This window comes from Chamaea fasciata, unplaced genomic scaffold (assembly GCF_029207755.1).
Source record: "Chamaea fasciata isolate MVZ Bird 193981 ecotype frontalis unplaced genomic scaffold, bChaFas1.0.hap1 SCAF_8, whole genome shotgun sequence".
Lineage (NCBI taxonomy): Eukaryota > Metazoa > Chordata > Aves > Passeriformes > Sylviidae > Chamaea > Chamaea fasciata.
Genome location: NW_027094093.1, coordinates 22,248,471 through 22,271,543, shown reverse-complemented (window position 1 = coordinate 22,271,543; position 23,073 = coordinate 22,248,471). Strand labels below are relative to the sequence as shown.

General features: G+C 37.7%; 1 protein-coding gene across 2 annotated transcripts in view; it reads right to left on the bottom strand.

Moving 5' to 3' along the window:
* DPP4 (dipeptidyl peptidase 4) overlaps nt 1-23,073 on the bottom strand; it is a 41,201-nt gene that overhangs the window by 6,083 nt on the left and 12,045 nt on the right. The window contains exons 8-23 of one of the 2 annotated variants that reach the window (XM_066190061.1): nt 21,837-21,957; nt 21,265-21,425; nt 19,322-19,422; nt 15,819-15,948; nt 15,629-15,673; nt 12,581-12,685; nt 12,412-12,479; nt 12,171-12,224; nt 11,587-11,711; nt 10,583-10,630; nt 10,010-10,108; nt 7,944-8,013; nt 6,166-6,360; nt 5,183-5,237; nt 3,265-3,364; nt 1,729-1,793 (exon numbers count right to left, since the gene is read on the bottom strand). In XM_066190061.1, coding sequence (XP_066046158.1) covers nt 1,729-1,793; nt 3,265-3,364; nt 5,183-5,237; nt 6,166-6,360; nt 7,944-8,013; nt 10,010-10,108; nt 10,583-10,630; nt 11,587-11,711; nt 12,171-12,224; nt 12,412-12,479; nt 12,581-12,685; nt 15,629-15,673; nt 15,819-15,948; nt 19,322-19,422; nt 21,265-21,425; nt 21,837-21,957 — 1,542 coding nt within the window. Of the gene's footprint in view, nt 1-1,728; nt 1,794-1,960; nt 2,041-3,264; nt 3,365-5,182; nt 5,238-6,165; nt 6,361-7,943; nt 8,014-10,009; nt 10,109-10,582; nt 10,631-11,586; nt 11,712-12,170; nt 12,225-12,411; nt 12,480-12,580; nt 12,686-15,628; nt 15,674-15,818; nt 15,949-19,321; nt 19,423-21,264; nt 21,426-21,836; nt 21,958-23,073 lie in introns of those variants that run through there. The other variant, XM_066190060.1, reaches the window with a different exon arrangement.

Here is a 23,073-nt window from a genome sequence, read left to right as displayed (position 1 = left end):
TTCCTTTCTCTAGGAGCAGCAGCGAAGTGTGACAATCTGATCTAGGCAATTACTCCTCCTCCATCTAGCCACCATTCTCCCCAATTAGTCCTCTGAGTAACACATTTGAAACCTTTAGCTCTTTGGTACTGGCAGTTTCAACGTGGCCATTGCCAGCAATGGATACCATGCCAAGAAAATCCGACTCCTGGCTTGAAAGGATTAAACAGTCCTCTGTTGCCATCTGTGCCGTGAAGCTGGTGAGTGACTTTGTGCACCCAGAGCGTTAACGTTCGTTCTGCACAGCGACAGTAACTTGTATTTACACTGCTACCTCGCAGACCTCCTACTCTTCCCACTGCCTTAAAGAAACACTTTTGGAAAAAGGCAGGCAGGCGGCTGCAGGCTGCTGGTCAGTGCCCGCTGGGCCCAGTAGCTCAGTGGCTAGAAGAGGGAGACACAGACACAGTACCAAGCTGTCCAGCAGTCACTACCACTGTCCCCAGTCTTGACCAGAACATCTCATACAGCAGTTGACAACACTAGAGTACTGTCAATATATGTCAAAACACGTTTCAGTACGTATATGTATGTATCTATATGTTTTATCATACTTTTAAATCAATGCAACAACCCCCACCCTTTTTTCTACCCATGACACTTTTTTAATGCACACAGCCTGTCTTCTCTATGCTGCTTACCAACCCAAACACAGAGAATGCTCTATCTCCTCTAACACCAATGTTTGGTTCCAGTATCACCACGGCTGTACTCTTCTGTGAAACATTCCAACAACCAGGCCACTAAGTACCCCTCAGATTCCTCACAGTTCTCCCATAGCCACTGTATTTTCACTGAGGCCTGAAGTTTAACAAAACCTAACAGAAAGTTTGGCTGCTCTGCCCTATGCCCAGCTACCTGTGACTTCAAAATGCCCTTGAGGCAACAAAAATCATCTAGCACATGGAAGAGCAAGTCAAACAATTGATTAATCACGCTGTAACAAGGATGAACAATCTACATGCAATTTGCTTTCAGCAGGACACATGAGAATTCCCTCACTTCTGTGCAAACACTGGTCACATTAGAACAAACTTTGGACACCCTGTGTTTATGAAGAGTGGGCCAACATTTCAGTCCTGACAGTGCTGGCCCTCAGCTGGTCTGCAATTTAATACGATCACAGTACAGAGAGATTTGCCTACCTGTCAAAGTGATCTAGTATTAGGAAATTTTGCTTTCCCTGGAAAAAACTTCCAGATTCCTAAAGCAGGGAAGTTCACACAATGCCCATAAAAAAAATAAAAAATTCAGAAAGAATGGGAGTACATTTGTTTTGGTGAAAAATGTTTAAGACAAAGCATACTTAGCTTACGAACATATAAATTTTAAAACAAATTTGTTTCTTGGTGGTTAAACTATTAAATTTTTACAGCTTGTTTTACAGTAAGCAAAGTAGTCAAATGGAACTAAATGTAAAAAAAAAAAACCAAAAACCAATCCAAAACAGCAACACACCAAACAAACAACAGAAACCCTACATCATTCACCAAGAAGAAGCTGCCTTCTGCAAATCCAAACACCTGAGACTGCAGCCTCTAACAGCACAATGCAACAGTTCTAGCAGGAAAGAAGAAACAAACTTACTTCTTCCCACAGGGAAAGAACTGAACTGTTTAAAGAACAGTACAGCAGGTTAGAAATGAAACAACACACGCAAAAAAAGAAATAAAGTGATTTCTTTCTTACATTATAGTTCTTCAGATTATCATTTGCTGTGGGAAGGCCCATGTATCTCTCTGTGTATATTGAATCTGAAATTTAAAAAAAATCCCAAAATTAGAATCTGCTACTTAATTTTCAGTCTGTCTACCATCAATTTTACCCATTGATACAAGCTGTAACAATGCATAGTGGAAATCAGGTTTTCCACAATGAGGGGTGTAGGTAACCATCATTATTCAGAATATTTAATCTTCTTGTTGCCATGGACACCTGAATGTTGAATATTAATATAGTACTTTGTGTCAGTGTTTCCTTATTGTTATTCTTTCAGTAATCCTAAAAAAAATACCAAAAAAATTGCAGTAAATAACTAGGATCTGAAAAAAAAAATTTATTTATTTTATCTAAATATTTACTACCAAAAATCTATACTATGAAAATATAGTAGTATATTAGGATTCATCTTGGCTGATATTAAAAAAATAATTGATTTTCCACTTTGTTTTGCCATTTTACCACTTGCAGATTTACTACTTTGTTTTAAGCCATATAAATTAATGCTCTGCTGCCATATTCTTGACTTCTCATCAGAATTCTTGCACTAGAGGTTTTTTTATGCTGAATATGTATGCCTCCATAATCCTTCATTTAACTAGCTAAAAGTGGGATTCTAGAGTTCTTGATAATTAAAATAATATTTCCTGTCATATTAGAATATTCATGTCCAAGATATTATGAAAATGTTGCTATGTCTCCAACAGACTACTGCTACTGCCTGGCAGTATAATCTGATCAACTGAATTAGCTATTATATGGCCTCTGTGCTAGTTGCAGAATGATAAATTATGCCTTATTTAGCAGAGGTTTGCCAGGGAAAGCTTTCCCTTGAATGCTTTTGGACAAATAAAAATGAGAAAAATGTTAAAATCTGTTCATTTTGTACCACCACCTATTTATAACTTTACATTATTTTTTAATCTGGGAGGAGGGCCCCTATAACTGTATTTTAGCCTCATGCAACTACTTGAAACCTTATGCTCCAAAGGTTTGAAGCATGTAGAGACTTGTCCACTTGATCAGTTTTTTCTTACATCAAGCTATTCTCAAGATGAATTAGATTTATTAAATTCAAATTTTACATGCTTAAAAAACCCTGACAACCAACCTAAGGCAATTCAAATCCTATTGTATTACTTTGAGAGAGTGAATTACAGTGCAAGTTCAAAGTTAATCGCCACAGTTCATTCTTGTAAGTGAAGTTTCATTTTGAAGACACAGAAGTTTAACTGCGATGGATTTCTGACACACAATACTGGTTTCTAAGCAAACACAGACACATTACAGCAGTACTACCAATAATGCAATGGCCTTCATTAATGGTTAAATAGTTTACCTGAAGTTATCTATCTGAAGTGGCCATGAGTTCATAAAAACCAGACCAAGTGGCATTTACGTGGCATCTAGTAGATAATCAAAAGTTCCGTGCTATGAATCCACACTCTGCAGCGTGTGCACTAGAAGACATATGGGAATCCTTGTAACAAGGAAGCCCTTACATACCATAATATTGCCAGCGTGACACGGGGGCAACCGCTATTCCACACTTGAACACGCCGCTTCCGGAGCCAAGCACCATGGAGGTCACATATCCCCCATAAGACTGAGAAGAAAACATTGCTGTTATTTTAGTCAGAAGGGAAAGGATGGGGCCCATCTGCTACACAGCTCATCAGGCATTTATAGGCTCAGCGTTTTTCATATTAATGAACTCCATTCTGAATTTGGGTCAGATCTCAGCCAGCCTGCTCAGTCGGGGAAACAGGCACCAAACAGCGCATGGCAGCTGTGGCACTGATGAATGAGAACTTGATGGGGAAAAAGGGTGCAAACGCTGCTGAACTGTGACTCAGCTGGGGATGACTGTGTTTGGTAGCACTGTAGGCAGCAGCAAAAGACAGGAAACAAGACACTGCTGAACCACTGTGTCCCTTCCTGTGCTGGGGGAGTGGGTGGAAGCAAAGCTCTGGCCCACAATGTGTCTGATGAGTAGTTGCAACCGGGCATCCAAAAATTTACAGCTCCCTTGGAGCAGGCCTATAGTAGCTCGCTCCCTAACTCTCCCCCAAAGTGTCAGGAGCAAGACTGTGACTGGGGAGTGTAGGATCTGCTGAGTCTGTGGGTGGAACTGTGCAACAACACACTCCTTGCTACGCACAGAAAATTTACTCTCAGTCTAGCCTGATACACAGATGAGTAAATATCTGACACACTTGAGCATCCAGGCAGCAAGATACCTAAACACTGTCACCAACCGCCCAAATGACTGCCCTCACAAGAGTTTGAATGGGTTATTTAGGAAAATGTGCCCACCCACATTCAAAAACAAGAGCTATTTTTGGATCTTATTCCTGTCTTAAAAACAGATTACAGGCAAAGGGAATTGCATCTTATTTCAAAGTCCGTAAATGTTTGGTCCAAATTCAATTCCTAGGTCCTTCCAATGAGATTAGCACAGTAACGCACACACTTAGTAATTAAACACTGTATAAATGCCTAACCTGGCCACAGTTACTGCTGAATCCATGGCAAACAAAATCTATGTACGTAGTGACAGGCTGACAATCTACAAACTCAAGGGATAAAGAAAATCTGTTTGCCCACAGGTTCAGTGCCCAGGATGCATAATTCCAATGTAGCTCCAAAGAGGAATGCTCTTGTTCTATTCATGCTGAGGGTCATAAGGACTTAGGATGGGATTGCATCAAATAATCAATTTCTGCAGAAAGAATTCTCCTTTCACTACAGTTAATACCATTACATGTGACTTTGTTTAACAGAGATGTTTACCCCCAAAAGAAAACCTATTAAAGACACCATATTGCCATCAAACAAGTTATTCATTGGTGCCTGGCACCTGCAGGGCCCAAATTTCAGTTAACAATTTCATTTAGCACTGGAATCACTAACACTATGTACACACTTAGCTTTGCAGCTGAGGGGGTATGTATATGCTATTAAACTGTTAAATATTTCCATCTACTGTGCCAGGTTTTAAAGATGCATCAAGTTAAGAGAAATTTGGCCTCTGGTTGCAAATACCACAATAACCATCCCACACAGCTGGCTCAAGTGTAATTTCACATCTTTTTTAAAATCAGTCATCCAACTGATGAAATGCTGTTGAGTACATGCTTGGACTTTTTTTTTTCTTTTTAGTATCGGTTCATACTGTACACAGGAATTTGGCAGCATCTGTTTAAATCGGTTTTTAATCCCTCCAATAGTCCTAATTTCTCTTACAAAGGCTCCTGAATGATTGCAAAAGGTGACGATGAACTTCTTCAATTCAAGTACTGGATTGTGCTGTGGCCCCAGAGGTGCCTCACATGAGGCACTACAGGATCTCACACACATGGCAGCACAACAAATGGTTGTTAATATTAAATAGTATTCCCACCAAAATTATTTCAGTACTTACCCAACCCCAAATAGCTATTCTGTCCTCATCAACATAGCTCATTTCAGAAAATTTTCTGAAAACAAACAGAATAATTAAACAGACTTAAATTAATTAATAATTAAACTTAACAGACTGTAAGTATCTGCCATTCTACAGATGTGCCCATTTCCTATCAAGTCTGCCTCTTTCTATTGTACAAATAAGCATTTCCCACTTCATCATAGCAACAGCGTATGAAAACATACAATAATTGGGGTACGTGTGTCCTTAGGAAATTAAGAAAAAACATCTATGCATATGACACTTGGAAACCCCACAACACACATTCACTGATATTTGTATTGTATTAGGTTAGATTTCACTACCTGCCTTGTCTTTTTTTTAGAGATGCACAAAAATCAAATTGCAGCAGTAAGGAACAGACCAACACATGTAAATACAGTCATCATTAAAAAAAAATAATCAAGAAGACTGTGAAATTCTAATTGTTTCAACTCCTTAACATTTTAAAATCCCAGATAGAAAATCCTGTAAGATCACTTCATTGCAATTCTGAGATATCCATACTGGGATTGTTTGTTTTAGTGAGGTTCTACAAGCATAAACCAAGTGAAAAACATGAACTGTCATTTAGAAGCTGAGTATTTACCATAATTCTGCAACAACGGAAACTCGCAAAAAGCTTGAAGTAGAACTTCCATCTCCAAGTTCCTTGGTAGCATGTTCACCTAACAATATGACACATACCATCTCTAAAAAAATCATCTCCACAAAATCAGAGATATGGTTAATTGGTATTACAGCATTACCTCTCCTCTCTTTTTAAGCATAAAATGATGGTTGGCCTATAAATGACACACTTCAGTGTACAAAATGAAGCAGAACATAGTTATTTTTTGCCAATATTTTCAAGATGACGACTCAAAGCCTTCTCATTCTTTCCCCTTACGCAATAAGCATGTAAAAGAAGGAGCAGGTGTTGACCGTTCCCTGCAGCTCACCTGGCTGCTGCTATCTGATCTTCCACTTCATACGTCCCCAGCCTTCTGTTTATCGAGTGCATGATTTCATCCCCCTGGTAGCCGCTGCCCCTGCCGTCGAAGCTGGCCACGATGATCTGCTCCGTGCTTGCCAGGTAAGTCGCCCAACTGATCCGGAAGGCCTGGTCCACTTTCTGACTACAAGGTCCTGCATACCTAGGGGAAAAACGTGACAAAATTCAGGCATTTACTGTCCACATATTCTCACATCGAGCATTTGAAACATAATTATTGCTGAAAATTCTGGCCTCTAAAACAATAAACTTTCAAATTAAGCTGAGGAAACAAGAAAAGCATCACTGACTGACTCCTAGGTGCCACTAAAGCAATATGCTTTTTTAAAAATTCAGCTGTTAATCAACAAAGCAGACTGGATTTTTTTTTTTCATTTTACTCCTTTCTGCTCTAATAAGAAACCTTCATTATTTTGACTTTAAGCAGCTTATCAGAAATCCAAGCCAAGTTTTCTTTTGTTTTGGCATATCTAGTCACCTGAGTTTCAAAGTGATGTTCTCTAACTATTTCTGTTCCATTCACCCATGATTTATTTGGTTTAAGTCTGAAATTAATAAATAGCCTTCAACTGGAAAAATGAAAAATACCATTTTCTGGATTTTCAGTGTCTCATCAGTCTGAACTATTTCTTATGCAGGCTGAGGAAAAGGAAGCAAAACTATAATTTTAACTTTTTACTTTGAAGTATTTCAGAAGCACTTGATCACCATGAAATCATACTCTAAGTGTCTTTATGGTAAAATTCTGCACAGTGCACTTCTCTAGCCACTGTTCAACAGAGTAAGAAATCAAAGAATGGGTCCTACGACTCTATAGCCCACTATTATCAGTTTTATAAGCACAGAAAAAACTACCGGAAATTTAATTCAAGCTATGGATCCCTATACTTTCAAACCAACTTCTGATATTAAAATCACTGTGAACCAGAGGTGATACTGACAAAGGTCCAGGTAAGTCAATAAAATTAATATCATAAGCAAAACAAGTCTTAAGAAGCCAAGAGCATTGGCTGCTCATTACAATGTTCAACAGGCACATCAAAAAATGCTTTCAAATTGCATTATATAAAGATGTATCTAACAACCAACAACCAGTTTCCTTATAGAGTCACCTTTTTTTTTAAAAAAGGAATAACTTAACATTTTTGTATTAATGTATAGCTACAATTCAGTAATTCAAATTTAGAAGAAAACATACCAGGATGAACAGAAGTGCCTGAGGAAGACCAGACCAATCAGCACATGTTCATGGCCTTGTATTTATGAAAAAAAACCCCACAGCAAATACAATCCTGACCACAGGATGACGTTTGTCAACACTGACTGACAGTCAAGTATCACAGAAAATATGCAGTGTCACACACATTACTTAGATACAAGGCTTATTCAAGGTTTCATTCTGGAATGTGATTTCATCAAAGATTACTCCTAAGGAGCATCATGAGCAGAGGAGGAGGCAAGCTAACACGAAGATCCTGGCTGTTAAATCCCATAGGATGTATCTGCCTCAGTGCCACTGCCAGAGTATGTCTCATTAGGCATTACATCATCTTAGGGCACAAGAATCCACCATGAACTGGGTTAAACCCCCATTTTTCATTCCATCTTAAAACTACTTCAAGAAGTAATTAGAAAACATGCCAGTTTTTTGTTTCCTTATTAAGAACATTTGAAGTAGATGAAAGTGATTATTAACACAACACTGCCATGTGATTGAAAACTTACACATCAAGGAGCAGAGGGTACTTCTTTGATGAATCAAGATGGGGAGGCAGAATCATTTGATACCACAGCTCTAAAAGTGAAAAGTGTTTGACATAGGTCAGCTCTCCAGTGAAATTATTTGACATGCATTACAATTCATACAAGAGCACATTTGAGCCACCCCCTAAAAATTAAAGAGCAGTTTAATCTGAACTGTCCTAATATATACATGTAGAAGTTCCTAGCTAATCTGGTCATTTTATAAAATGTTTTGCAGTTAAATTAGCAGAAAGTAATAAAATCTGGAGACTCAACATGCCATCTCACGACATTATTCTAAGCTTACATGTGAAACTTGTTATGTCTCTAAAGTGGTAAATCTAACACAGGCTCAAAAATAAAATTTCTCTCCCAGCAGAGGAAAGAAATTCTATATTATTTTGAACCTGCCAGATAGACTTTGCTTGACAGTTTATAAAGCATCCCAGAAACATATCCAAGTATCTATTATTTTTGAAGCAATATTGATTCCAGTTCCATTCATGTTATTCGTCCTACCCAAGCTGGCTACGAGCTGAACATTTTAAAGGCACACCTTGTAAGTTTTGCAAACTGAATGGCTCAGTTGTTCACTCATGAATTTTAAGAGAACTGATGCTGCAATGCTGATGGACTGCACTGCAGTAATAGAGTGCAAGTCTTACAGAAATTTGCCCAGATATAAATATGCAAGGCATCAGAACACTGAAACATAATCTAAAATGAACACATTAAAATACTAATTCTAACTTTTGCATACTCTATAGTCACAGGGGTGGATTTCTTTTCTAATAACCTACATGGATTTGTGAGCAGACTTGAAACCTTAAGTAGGACTACATAAATGGATTTGCTTCTCCTATTTTTGATATTAAAAACAGATTCCCCTTACCCAAAAGCTTTTACCCTGAAGACATGAAGTAGTAAGAACAAAGAGGAATAAAAACAATATGAATATACAACTGATAGCATGAAGAACATCTTTAAATCTCCATCTTGCCTGGAAGATTTCATCTTTAGCCCTAGTAAAAATGTGACAGAAATAAAAGACAGAAAACACAAAGATAAAGAGAATTATTACATAAATAAGGTAGCAGTGAAAGAAGGGAGGCATCAAAAAGAACAGTTAGCAATGACTGACCTAACTCAATACAGTTCATTAAATGGAATTTCCATTAAGAATATCTGCTCATTTTATCAGGAGGAGGTTTGTCATGAAGAGAAAAGCTAATAGCAAAGGCTGGAGCAGGAACAGTTTAGGCAAGTACCAGGCCTCCCACTGCTGGGCTCTCTGATGTTGCTCAGCCTAAGAGCACACCAAGAACATTCCTCTACCCAAATTCTAAGGGGCACCACTCACAAGGCATTAACAGTTCATTTTCTTACATTTTATTCTGGTCTGTATCGAAGTTTATGCAGTCTTGGAGTGTGACTCTGCTTTCAAGAATGACTATTCAATCCAAATCTAGTCAAACTATTAATCCCACACACAAAGTCAAAGGTGACAGTGTTGAAATGTTGCTTAAATGTTTTCTTAAGATTTTTCATTTAGACTGTGTCTGCTTTTGCATAGTAACTGAACCTCTCCACTCTCCCAGCCTGCTAATACAAACCAAGGGGACTTGCACCTGTAAATCAGAAAGACCTACTTGAATTTATAATGTAATTTAAATTCAACAATGTTAAAGAGCTTTGAGTTTATGCCCCAACTTCATTCTTCTTATTTATTTTATGCATTGTTAGAGACTTCTGGTTTCCGGTTTATTATAAAGGAAAAAGGAGTTAAGCCACTGCATCACGAAAACATGAAGTTATCACACTATGGAAAAAGCACATTTTAGATAAGAACATTTGGGGATTTCAGAAAATAACCGAGAATATTTGGAAATGTCCAAATAAAAAAATCATCTTTCCTCTAAGTTCTGAGGAACTGTGAGAATTCCCATTAGACCCATCTGTCCTGTCATGCTCCTCAGCAGAAGACCTTGAATCACTTGGTGAAAAGGAAAGGGTGGGAGGGGAAAAGTAAAAGACATTTCTTAACTTACTGTATCCACCTATATTAAGGACGCCAAATTTTTTTGAAGGCATCTGAATATCTTTCAAAGAATTTTCCAGTAAAGTGTTATTTTCCAGGTATCTGAGGACTAAATAACAGAGTAAGTAAGATTCAAAGACTAAACACATTTTTTTCGAACACACTGCTCTTTAATTATGAACCACTTTAAATATTAAACCTGAGATGGTGGCAACTTACATTGCAGTTTTAGTTTACTGCAGTTTTCTTTTTACTCTCAGATTCAATGTTTACAATATAGTTTTCCTTCAGCTTTTTTTTCCCTGTTTTTCATTTAAATACTATTTCAGAAAAACTGCACAATTATTCAGTAAATAAGTCATACACTAATTACTGTTTTCTAGCCCAGTGTAAGATAATGTTGAATAAACTCTGAATAAACATATGTCAAGCTATATAGTTTATTCTTCTGGTAATTATTTGAAACTTAATTTACCCTTTATAACTGACATTTTTATTATTACACTATGCAATGAGAAGAAAATAAGAATAAATTTACAGTGCAAATTTTCTGGCTCAACATAAATTAAGGACAGTCCCATACCTTCATCATCACTGCTTCTGTGCAGAGTAGATATGGGCAGGCCAGGACCTGTTAACAGGGCACAAAACCTTGATGTTTGCATGCTGGCTTGAAACACAACCCTCGTAAAGTAATTGGAAACTGGTTAATCACAAAAGCTCGGAACTTCTTCCCCTCCAGTCTGCTCAAGCTAAGTTTTAGATTAGCAGGGCCCAAATTCAAGCCACAGGATCCCACAGAATGCTCAGACTGCCTCAGAGATGAACCACATGACTGTGAGGTACTGAAAAACGGAATTTCCACACTTTAGCAGAGCCTATGCCTTGGCTGTGGACAATGGTTTGGCCATCAGGAAGCCTCGTCACAAGGACCACAGCAGTTGTCTTCAACTATTTTTATAATCTGACTGAAAATTCCCTGTCTGCTGTCTGTCATTTTAGCCCATGGATTACGGAAGATCTTGGCATACTAAAAACAGATTACATTTATACTTAAAGTAATTTTGGAGATGATTTTATTCTTCCCACCCTTTGATTAATTTAACCCTTGTACTATCTAGCAGGAGCACTTACTGGTCAGAGACAGACTGCAGTCCCACTACTTACCTTATGGTTACATTACTTAGATTTTTTTTTCTTGACCAGCACTATCTTAATTTTATTCTCATATATAAAGCCCTGCTCTTTACCCAGTCTGTTGCTTGTCACACATTCAGAGCCTCCAAATTCCTTCTGCAGGCAGAGCTTCCCATGCATCTCTCGAGGAGATGCACAGTGGACAGGAGTGTTTTGCAGCTCTTTCAGGTCCACTGACAGATAGAACTAACAAGTTTTATCCTAGTAATTCTTGTCAAGGTACTTTTGAGCCTAGGAGGCAGTATGTTTTTCCACTGCCAATACATTTATCCAATGTTATCAACACATATCATTGTTACACAGTACATATCAAGATCCTGACGAAGTGAACTTCACCACCCAACTAATCAGTGAGTCATGTTTATGTCAATTAATTCGGGATATACTCACCGAGACAATTTAGCTGATAATACCGTGTGTCTTTGCTGAAGGACACAGAATAATACTGGCATCTTTCTTGATCCAGATTACAGCTAACACATTTAGTAATTTTTGGACTGCTTTCCAAGAGCACTCTGCAAAGTAAATGAGCTTCATCTCAGAGATATATTTTTTTTTAAGCTATGCTAAACCAGTATATGCTTTTTAAAAAAGATGGCCGAATGAAAAAGGTTAAAATTTGGAAGTGATAGGAACTGATTTAAAAACTGGAGTAAACAGACTTTCAACTTTTGAGTTCAATTAATACTGAAATTACAGTAATAGGAAAAAAAACATGAGGGTTATTTTTAGGGTTTTTTTGCTTGAGGATTGGTTGATTCCCCTCACAATTTTCCTTTATTAACTGAATTAATAGAAAAATATTTCATTTATTATTTTGCAGTTTATACTCTTACACTGATTTTCAATAAATATCCTGAAGATCCCACATTAGGCTGCACAACCGAATCTTTAAGTTTTCAATACTTTTTCTTAAAGTTTCTCTTTTCCATTAAAAACTATTTTACTCATACTGCAGAAAAAAAAATTCTTACTTATAAAGATTTCTTCCTCCTGGCATGTCATGATTTTCATTACTGATGTAGTATCTATAAAAGCAAAACATACCAGTTTTAGTAATTTACAGTATAATATTTAAAAATTTTATCTGACAGGTTTAAATCAGATTTTTAGTAAGTTAAATGACACCTTCTCCCTGTTCTCTCTCCGTGCTTGCTCAGACCCTTGTTACCAGCCCTTATGATAGGAAGAGGGCCCTTCTTTACAGATACTTACAAAAATTCATTGGTTACAGCTTCTATGCTGATTACTTCCCATTTTCCTGAAGTAATAGCTATGGGAGCCTGGAGCAGGGGAAAAGGCAAGGCAAAAAGTAGAACATGAAATCCTTGATCACCAGGAGAAACACAAGCCAGCAGTGACTGTCCTAGACAATATTCCTCACCTGTGAGCCATTTATGTAATGGATGTGCTTGTAACCTGCTGTGTCGCTGAAGACTTTGTAGTAGGAAGCATTGTCGGGTGCAAAGTGAGGGACAGATGGCTGAAACTTGAACATAAGCGAGATGTCTATTAAAGCAAAAAACAAAACTCCAGATCCAAAGCGATAAATTTAGGTTTTAATATCTCCAACCAGGAGTCTCAATGCTTGCAACAAGGCATCAATGAATGTACTGCAAACATCTTTGCCGTCTGACTTAGTAGGTAGAACCTGTAGCCATCACTCTTAAAATAAACACACTTGAAATATTTTCCTGCTCCTTCAGCAGCAGAATTTCCTGAGTATTAGTCCTGGCAGTGATCCATCCACACCACCCCCCATCCCCCCCACAGAATGTGAAGTACTTTCGGTGGTCTTAGTTTTCTACAATTTTAGGAAACAATATGTGCATCTACTTGTTTTATTCCGTCCAATGTTGCTATAACCTATAAAAATTTAAACTTTGCAAATTCATAATTTTCTTGAATTTACCATTTTAAAACACAAATTTGTGAACAAATTCTTTGAACTGAATTTCTTTTTTAGCTTAACAGTGAAAAATGTCCTGTTCTATTCAGAAAAACACAAGCTGCTTTCCAAGAGGAAATTTTGCTAGTAAGTAGGTGATTACAGAATGACAGAGAACTCAAACTGGAATAATGTTTTCATGAAGGAATTATCCATTTATCAATTGAGAGTGACAGAAATGAATCAATTTCTTTGACTGCCATTTGAATGTGCTACATATGGTAGAAAAAAAGAGAGGAATGAAATTGAGCTGAATGAAATAAAACTTATTTCTGTGATAAATGCCCAAAGGATCTAAATGCTAATTAGGCAACTGACACAATGTAACTGCCTCGGAGATGTTATACCCATCTTGAAATGGTGAAACAAAGCTGAAGTGATTTGCCTCCGGTCATTCAAAAAGCAATGACAGAAATTAAGTCTTTCTAACCATGTGCTTCAAATAACCTCTCCTTGTTCCCAAACAGTATTTTAGCAAAAAGTAATCTGGCAAATATTTTGCTAGCTTTTCCCTTATTTTTCAAAGCGTGACTTTCCTTTAACTCAACTGGCAAGCTCTAACAGCTGATGACCTGGAAGCCTTATACAGCAATGCAGGTTTTCTGAGCATTCTTCGTTTAAACATAATTTCATCTCTATTAAAAAAAAAACCCCTCAAAAACCAAAAGCCAAGCAAAAACCACCAACAATAACCTAAAGAGCCCTCCTCTCCAAAAACCATAGAAAACATTACAGATACAAAGAGAGGACTATTTGTCTGTATCTACACACATAGATAATTTACTTAAATTTGTCTATACATATGTATGTGCATATATACATCTTGCAAATGTATAAAAATATTCCTTATCAGTCAAATATCATTTTATCAATCCCTAAGAAGGTGAAAATAAAAAAGGAATAAATATACCTGTGTTATCCCCTCTTTAATCCTCCCTACTCTCTATTTCTTTCTCAAATCCAAGAATCGTACAGTGAGATTATCATTTCTTCCAACAGCTCCTAAGAAGTGGGTTGTCTCTTTAAAAGAAACAAAAAACCAACAACCTAGTTTAGTGGCACAGACTTGCATTTTGCCCTCTCATTTTGCACAACTGTTTACAAAGTCTGCAGCTTGATCATCACATTGTCTAATTGTGAAGCCTTTGCTGCAGAGAAGCAAAATGTGTCAGCGTTAAGGCCTTCCTTTCCATATCAAATTTGACAGCAGGTGGGTTGATCTCTCATCTTCATACTGCGGATGATTTCATCCCTGCTGTTGCCTCCCTCTTTGCATTTCTTTAAACTTTCATTTTTGACTTCAAAAGTGAATTAGTGACTAAAGCATAATCAGTGTGTGGAAAATGCGGGAGTGGAAAGTGTACTCTGTGTTCTCATCAAAAGCTCTGAAACTCATTTCTCCCTCCAAATCTGAACTTTTGCATCTCTGCTTCACTTCCCCCAGATCTTCTGTGTAGTTCATTAGGTGCCTACTCTCTACCATGTACAAAAGGACTGAGAGGCAGCTTGGAAAGCATCAACCAGAGAGTAGCTGGTTTGGCAGAAGAGCATGAAAATTTTAATCTGGCCAGTTACATACATCTCGTCCCCACTTCTCTTCAGTGGATATTTCATGTGAGGGAAAAATAGATAAATAAGTAGCCCCAATTAAAGCCTGGAATGGTTTGTTGCAACCTGATACACTAAAAATCGCTTTTGTCCTCAATGCCTTCATTCCAATACGATTCAAAGGTTACACAATACATTTAGTACATTTTATTCCCTAGATCTTTCTAGAGGTAGTAGGAAGACTAGAAAGCAGGTAAAACAGCAGAGCTGTCAACATCCCAGAACAAAGGGAATTCTGAATCTGGGCTCCTACATTTCCCCCCTACCTACTGCTACAAAAGCAGCAGGTCAGAAGTAGAAAGGAGTCTGGAAAGGGCACTATGCTTTTGGAAAGCGGAACATAAAATCACAGAATTGTAGAATGGTGTGGGTTGGAAGTGCCCTTGAAGTTCATCGTGTTCCAATGCCCCTACCATGGGCAGGGACACCTTCTAGTAGACCAGGGTGCTCAAAGCCCTTCCAGCTTGGTCTAGAACACTCACAGCTTCTTTGCGCAACTTATTCCAGTGCCTCACCACCCTCACAGTGAAGAATTTCTTTCTAACACCTAATCTGAACCTACTCTCTCAATTTAAAGCCATTACCTCTTGTCCTGTCAACAAGATGCACAGGTCACAGAGGGCATGATTAGTGCTGCAGCCATACGGCCCTGCCAGCCCAGCCTGGGAGTTAAGAACCCATTACCCCCAAAAAAATAAAGCTTAAGCCCAGGCATGGGGTGACATTTGAGATAATTGTTTCCTGTACACTTAAAATGCAGCAAGTGAGAAGACTGGACCTACCCACAAGAGGCACTGCAAAATGCAACATGCTCATAAAAAATTTTCACAATTATCAGAATTTAGCATGTAGTAGTTTAAGAAATTGAACACTCACTCTGCCAATCCAGCCAGTTTTACTTTCTTCAGTAAGTTGTTTTTCCTAAGAACAAGAAAAACAAACAATCCCACAACAATTATGTTTATTTTGCATCAGGCTTTACTTCTACAAAGATACACATACAGATATACTCTACTCCTTTCTAGTTTAATTTACCATTGCAACTCTCCCACCTAATTTTTCTTACCTTTGGACATGACCAAGTAGCATTTTCAAAGTCACAGACTGTGAGGACCGAAAAATTCTGAGTTCTTCTGAGCCACTGCAGACAAATCCTTTCATCTGTCACCCATGTTACAACACTCAAATAATGATCACTGAAAACAGCAACAACATAAGATATTTAAAATCCTCTCTATAATAGCATACCATACAATTGCATTCAGCAATTCACTGAATGAGACTCATCTGGCTATTTTCATTTCAATCTACTCTTCAACAATAAACACTGATGCAAATGTAATTGAGCCATTTTTTCATCAATTGTTTTTGCTGCTAGTAGATGCCTTGGTTATTTTCAGAGATACAATAAAGAATTAGATGGTTTGTACAAACCCACTTCCAGAAAGACTGCAATTAAATTTTAGCAGCTATTCTCTAATGCATAAAATAACAGCTACTCTAGGCTGTTCATAAATCTTGTACTGTGTGCATCTAGAGTAGAGGAAATTCTTCTGAATATTAAGTTGTGTATGCCTTAGATTAAGGAATTTTATCCTTAGCTGCCTGAAGTTAGCTGCTTGTAATTATTTTCTGAGTGACACATACTTTTGTTCAATTTAGTAGTTATTTCCATTAGTTAAAATAGAGAGAGAGATAATAGCAAAACCAGATATTACTATTTGAATATTTTACTTTCATCTTCAGAATACCACCCAGCTGACATGAAGAATGAAGTATGAGAAAAAAACCCATGAATATTCCTGTATATTAATTTTAAAAATGCACCACATAAAATTTAGTGGCTTTGTTTACCATAACGATCTGTTAGATGTACTGTCTTTTCTTATTTTAGATCTCTTCTATCTCCTTGAAGCCTTATGAACTAAAATAAAACAAACTTCCCCTCCAAAGCAAGTATACATTTTTAACTGTAATTTGCACATTTGACTTAGTTCCAAGTTCATGTTCCCTTTTCCCCCAAAGTTAGTTAACAAAAATGTGTGGGAAGTTTTGTGGTAAGAGTATCATTCTGATCACTGCATTTTGGGGAGGGAAACACTACAATTAGTGTGGATGGATTAAAAATATGTCAGCTGGTTATCAAAAACCTTCAGATTTATTTCTAGATTACAGTTTCAAGATCATGTTTGGAAAAGGTCTATTTCTGCATTTTTATTTGACTGGGAAGTCAGCAGGTCATTTAATTGCTACTGCCATTGAGTCTCTAGGAGCTTGTTTGTAAAAAAATAGAAAAAGGAAAACGTCATTCTTCCTGTATCTCTAATACTTGTTTCCCTTGTTTTGCATAAGGGGAATTAGTCCCACATTTTTCATTTCTACAAAGTGAGTGAGGTTAACAATTCTGGTAACTATAAATCATTAATCAGACAAGACGGACATTACAAGGAAAACAAACGAAAATATTTATCGAGCTATTAAAATAATTATCTCTCCCCTGTGAGAGCGGGAATGCACCTTCAATATTCAACAACACACTAACTAAGCTGCAATTAACTCAAGTATAAAGTAGAGTAGTTGTGCACTGCCCTTCCTCATTTGTTGCTGAAAAGGGATACTCTGCAACTACTCTATTCAGAAGCTATTCTATTCAGCTTATTTTAGGACAGATCATTTCAGACAAGAAGGATCCATTCTCTTCATCCTTCTGTTGGCTAAGAGCAGGCCCCTGTATCCATGGTGCCAAAACCAGTGTTTAAATGCTGGATGGATTTCATGCTGGTCATTCATGCAGAGTGCCAGGTTTCAAGTACCATCATATAGCAAAGCACTGCCATTCCAGATTCTGGCAGTTTTTCTTGACGAATAAAACTCTTGCTCTGCAACATAAGTGCACTGTGCCCCCTTCATATGTGGGGGTAAAATTGGTGCTCATCCAAGCTCTGGAGAATGCTGTAACAGGCAACCATTTGCTGAGGCACTGCCCCTCAACATCCTCAACCAGGCAGGTGGAGTGAAGTGTGCCACCAACTCAAACTTAGTTTTGCTCAAAATTTAGCTCCGTGGAAGTAAAAATAGAATTTTCCATCACAAAAACTAACCTCTCCTGTCATACAGTGGTATATATAAAAATACAATATAAATATTCAATACTTTGTGCTTACAGAAAAAAAAAACCCCTACCCAGCAGCAACACAGCACGTTGCTCACCTTTTCCTCCTCATGTACCTTTGCTCTTGGAAAGTTCCCCAAGACCAATTCTGGCCACCTCAACTTTTGCAGGACACATGGTGAGACTTGACCATTATTTGGGTCAGCCACTGGGAAAAGGAGTGAATTTTGATCCTTGAATTCATCGTTCAAGATCAGTATTTGTATTAATCCTGACTAACAGAGTGGCAAATTAATTTAAAAACAGATTAACTCCATGTAACTCACACCTCTGTTAGCCAGATGGGTGCGAGGTTGGAAGGCAGCTGATGGTTACTCTCCTCATATCAACTTCCATAAGGTATTAACAAATGCTAAAAAAACCCCACTAAGACAGCAAAGATCTTAATCAGTACTGAGCAAAATGTAAAAGGCTTTTAATTTTGAGGCACTGGAATTCTGCAGGAAAACAAGGCACGACAGCTATCTAACATGTAGATATTGTAGTGTGACTGTAACGGAAGGATAAAGAATAACATATTCATAAGAAATTGCATCTCTGTTAACACATGGATGTTTCACTGTGGTGAGGACTGAAAAGGAAGAGCACTGATTTTCCAGTCACAGCTTTTTGGACCCCACGTATAAAATGCTGGTTTTATGCATAAGCTAACAGACCTTTGTTTTTTCCTGGTTTATCAGTATAACCTGTGCTTTCATACCCATCATGTATGTAAGTGCAAACCTCTAAAACATTTCCACAATACTGTTAAAAAGAAAAAAACAAAACCCAAGATCTGGGATACCAAATTGTATGCATGCACTTTAAATCGATGTAGCTGCTCCTTACAAAATACATTTATATCATGTTGTGCATTTCCAGTGGCATTTTGAGGAATACAATTTTCCGTTTACTCTGAGAGGTGCTGATTTTCACCATCTTCCCAAAGAAAACAAACATTTAAAGTACAAATCTGAAGACAACCATGATACCTTGCCTTAGCAAGGAGTCTGCTTCCAATGAAATCAAATCTTCACTTACCATTAAGGTTTTGTTTTGTTGGGTTTTTTCTCCCCAGTGAATTGAAATACATATATTATAATTTGATTATACGAAAACTTGCTCATATTAAAGTTGTACTGTGAAATGACTTCACCATAGTTAGACTCCACTGAATGTGATGAGCCAAGAACTTGTCACATTCTGAATATAACATACATGGAATATGCCATCTATATATAATCACTAGGAGGATAATCTCTGTGCAGATTTTCTCTGGTAAATCTTGTTGCTACCAGAGCCACATTACAGGGAAAAACTGCCATATACACTGAATACAGGGAGGTCACATATAAAAGCTCCTCCTCTCCCATCAAAAGAAACAATTAAATATCAAATATTTAACCAAAATTTCTCACCTTGATTCTATTTCTGCAGGTGGAGAAATTTTAGAAGGTCTGGATTCTGGAAGTGATGTATCCACAATAAAGAATTGTACAGTTGGATTTGTAGCACCTGCCTAAAAATAAAATTTTTCATTGTACTTTTGAAGAGAGAATATTTTTGGTGAAGTGAGTGTTTGAAATTATAGATGAATAAGTCACTACAGACAGAAAGGTAAAACCAGCTAACTGCAAACATGTGAAAAGACAAATTCCTAAATGTGGTTTTATGATTGATACTTAAATTATCCTTTGTATTTTTCACACAAAAGTGTTAGTTATGCATTTCTAGATAAAGCAGGAGTACTACTTTTAGAAACAATCAAAGGGCTTTCTGTATTCGACCAGATCTCATCCTACATGCCACACATGGTACCTAGCAGAGAATCAAATCCATTGCTTACATGCAGGAAAGTTCTCCACCATGGAAGCAGCACCATACAGTAACTAATCATGTCACAGTTGCCTATATCACAATCAAAGCTGTGACTGCAGCACATACTCCACTATCTCTAATGTAATGCTACTTACAGCGAAAGAGCTGTGTCAGCAAGGGCTGTTTCTCTTGTAATCAACCAGCCAAGTCCTCATGGTAACAGTTAGGTAGCTATACTTTAACCACCTCCAGAAGTCAGCAATATTCCAAACAAAAGGGGTTTGTAATAAAATCTGTAATTTAGACTGGTGATTCATTGGACACCTATGTCTCTTCTCAGGGGCCATGCTCAGGACAGAGGGGCTGCAGCTGTCAGTGACACCTCTGGGGAGGCTCCACGGGCACACGAAAAGGCCAGGTACTCCACGACTTTTGGGAAGGGTAGGGAGTGATCATGGCTGCTGCAGAGAAAGCTGAGCTTGGCACACAGTGGGCAGTTTTTCCACTAGGCAGCTGTACCAGATGAGCAATAAGTTTGCTCTGTCATCTGCCCTGCCACATTAATCAAGAGTGAAAGTATCTTCCTGGGATGGCCAGACCTTCATGGATCGAGGCAGTGTATGTTGATGCCTTAAACCAACACAGAGCATAAAAAGGCAGGGGTGAACAGAAAGAACTAAAATGATGGGCTTGAGATGATTTCAACCCATCTATTCCTTCCCAGCAATGGGGGTGCCCAGCACTGTGGTGGTGAGGGTGTCATGGAGGCCAGCTATGAGAACATGTTTGTACTGACACTCAGCAGGGGAGTGCAATTGCTCTACTCTAAGTGTAATTTGTATTTGCTTTATGTCTTAAATGCATTGGTCAGATAAATCAAAATCCTCTGTAACATCAAGTAACAGGTAAGTCTTGTATTAAATATGAAACCCTCTCCACAAAGAGCACATGAAGGAACCTGCTAGAGCACTCTGCACTCTGACTCTCACCCCATTCAGCCCAGTGCCAACTGTGCCACGAGCAGTGGGCATAAAGTCACGGGGAGAGGAGGGGAAAGGAGGAGGAGCCTCTTGCACTAAAGGTTTCACTCTCACAGCTAAAACTGGAAGAGCTTAAGGTGTGGGCAAAGAAAATCCTCTAGCAGATTCCTCCTCTTCCTCTCAATTCAGGAAACTGAAAATGTTAGATTAGCTGAAGAAGATTCCATTATCAATACCATGCACAACCCTAACCTAATGTACATCTGCCTAATGCTTTGTACCAACTTGACTCCCTGAGAGCTTTTTCCTCTCAGTATCTACTCACTACCTCCAAATTTTATGGTGAAACAACAAAACCTTAAATCATATTTTTTTTCCTTTTCTTTCCTTTCCCCTGGAGATAATAAAATACTTTAACATTGCCACATGCTGTTGACTTCAGAAAGAGTAATCACAGCAAGCTGTTGAGGAGAGACAGACAATATTTTCATTAGCAGGAACTGACTAAATGAGACTATCTTAATGAAACTACAGAACAAACATGTTTAATAAATAACACAGACCTTGGGATATGGGATTTTTATGGTCTTTGGATACTGCAAGGTGTCCTCAGAATAAAAAGAATACTCTATAACAGGAACTTCTGTATCATTAAAGGATGCATATGCCAAAAACTTGCCATTTGGAGACCACCACAGAGCAGAATGGGTGCCAAACATTTCCTCTGGAAGAGATGCAAATGTATTGAAGTTATAATTGATAAGTCCACTCTTCTATCCCAGGTGCTGTTCTCATTAGTTTTTAATAGGATATTTTTAAAAACTGAAGTTCGATGCTAAAATGCAGACTGTTTGTTGGGATTTTGAAATGAGATATTAGATCAACGTTTATAATCTAGCATGTGAAAGTAATTCACACTAAGATTTTCAGTGACACAATGCAAACTAGGCAAACTCTTATATAGTCTTAAATCCTCACACTAGCCAGGTACTAAGCCCAGATAGGATGTATGTTTCTTTTAAAATACAGACTTCGATTAATTTGAATTTTTCACTGGTAAGGAATGAGATAATATTTACAATAAACCAAAGTTTTCACATAATAATGGAAAGTAAAACTTGCTTGATGTAGTTACCTTCATAAACCCAGTCTGGTATTCCATTGAAAATTTTATTTTCTTCTCCATTTTGAGTGATTTGCACAGCTTCTGCTGTTGGTGAGGCTTTTACATAAACATTATTATTCCAAACATATGCCTGCAAAACATCATTGTGATAACAATTACTATTACAGTAAATCCTTCTTCCTTTCTTTATTTCATCTGCTAGGCAATTTACACCAGATGACAAAAACCATCTTTAAAAACTGCATTTCACCAAACAGCATTGATACTTAACAAACTTAGAATTACTAATACAAATAATGATACAAATCAGGGTAAACAACACAACTTCAGGCCTACGTGCAAAAAAAATAAAGTAACATGACTACTGTATCAAGTCTTGAAAAATCTTTCAATTAATTTTCTCCCAAATACAAGTTTATTTTCTGTCATCAGGAGTGTTTTCCACTAATTTGTCTTTCAAAGAAAACTATCAGGGCTTTGGTAAAACATTCACTGGGGTCTCAGTGCTGCCAACAGATCTGCAAAGATGGTGCATTTCTTCAGTAGCACTCAGAACTCTATTCTTTGGCACCTGCCTGCCTCTCTAATCACCCCTGGTTTTCATCTCCAATAACTGAACAACAGTTCTAATTCAGAGTTTTGCTGAGATGCAGAAACTCTTTTTGACTTCCCTTGCTTATGTTGTTGGTCTTTATAATTCACATACTATTTCACTAAACAATAAGAATAAATAGAGACCACATTCTCCTGTGACAGTCCAATGCTCAACCCGGGGAGGGCACAAGCCTGCAAATGTGGTGGTTGTCATCATTGACGTGGACTGGAGAGGAGGAAGAAAACTGTGGGAAAGAGTACAAGACAGATTTTAATCCTCTAATCCCACTAGATGCATCCATCAAGTAAAACTTCATTGATCATTGTGTAATTAGGAGATAAAAATCACAGTGATGATTAAGTAGACAGTTGTAATGCTGCTGGTCTTTGAAAGAGATGAACTACTGTCTGCAACTGTAAAAACACAAAGTTCCTGTGCATTTGTGCATTTCATGACAACTGAGGCCACTAGTTACTTTCAGGAATGCATTTTCATTAAAGAACAAAACACACAGAGGGACTCTGGAGTCTTTCCAGCGACAGTAGACAATTTTGAAACTAGTTCAGCTACTTTACCTAGCAGTAGGAAAGTCCCAAAACCTCAAGGATACAGACATCATGAGTTTCCATGTCACGTGTATGAAAATGACTG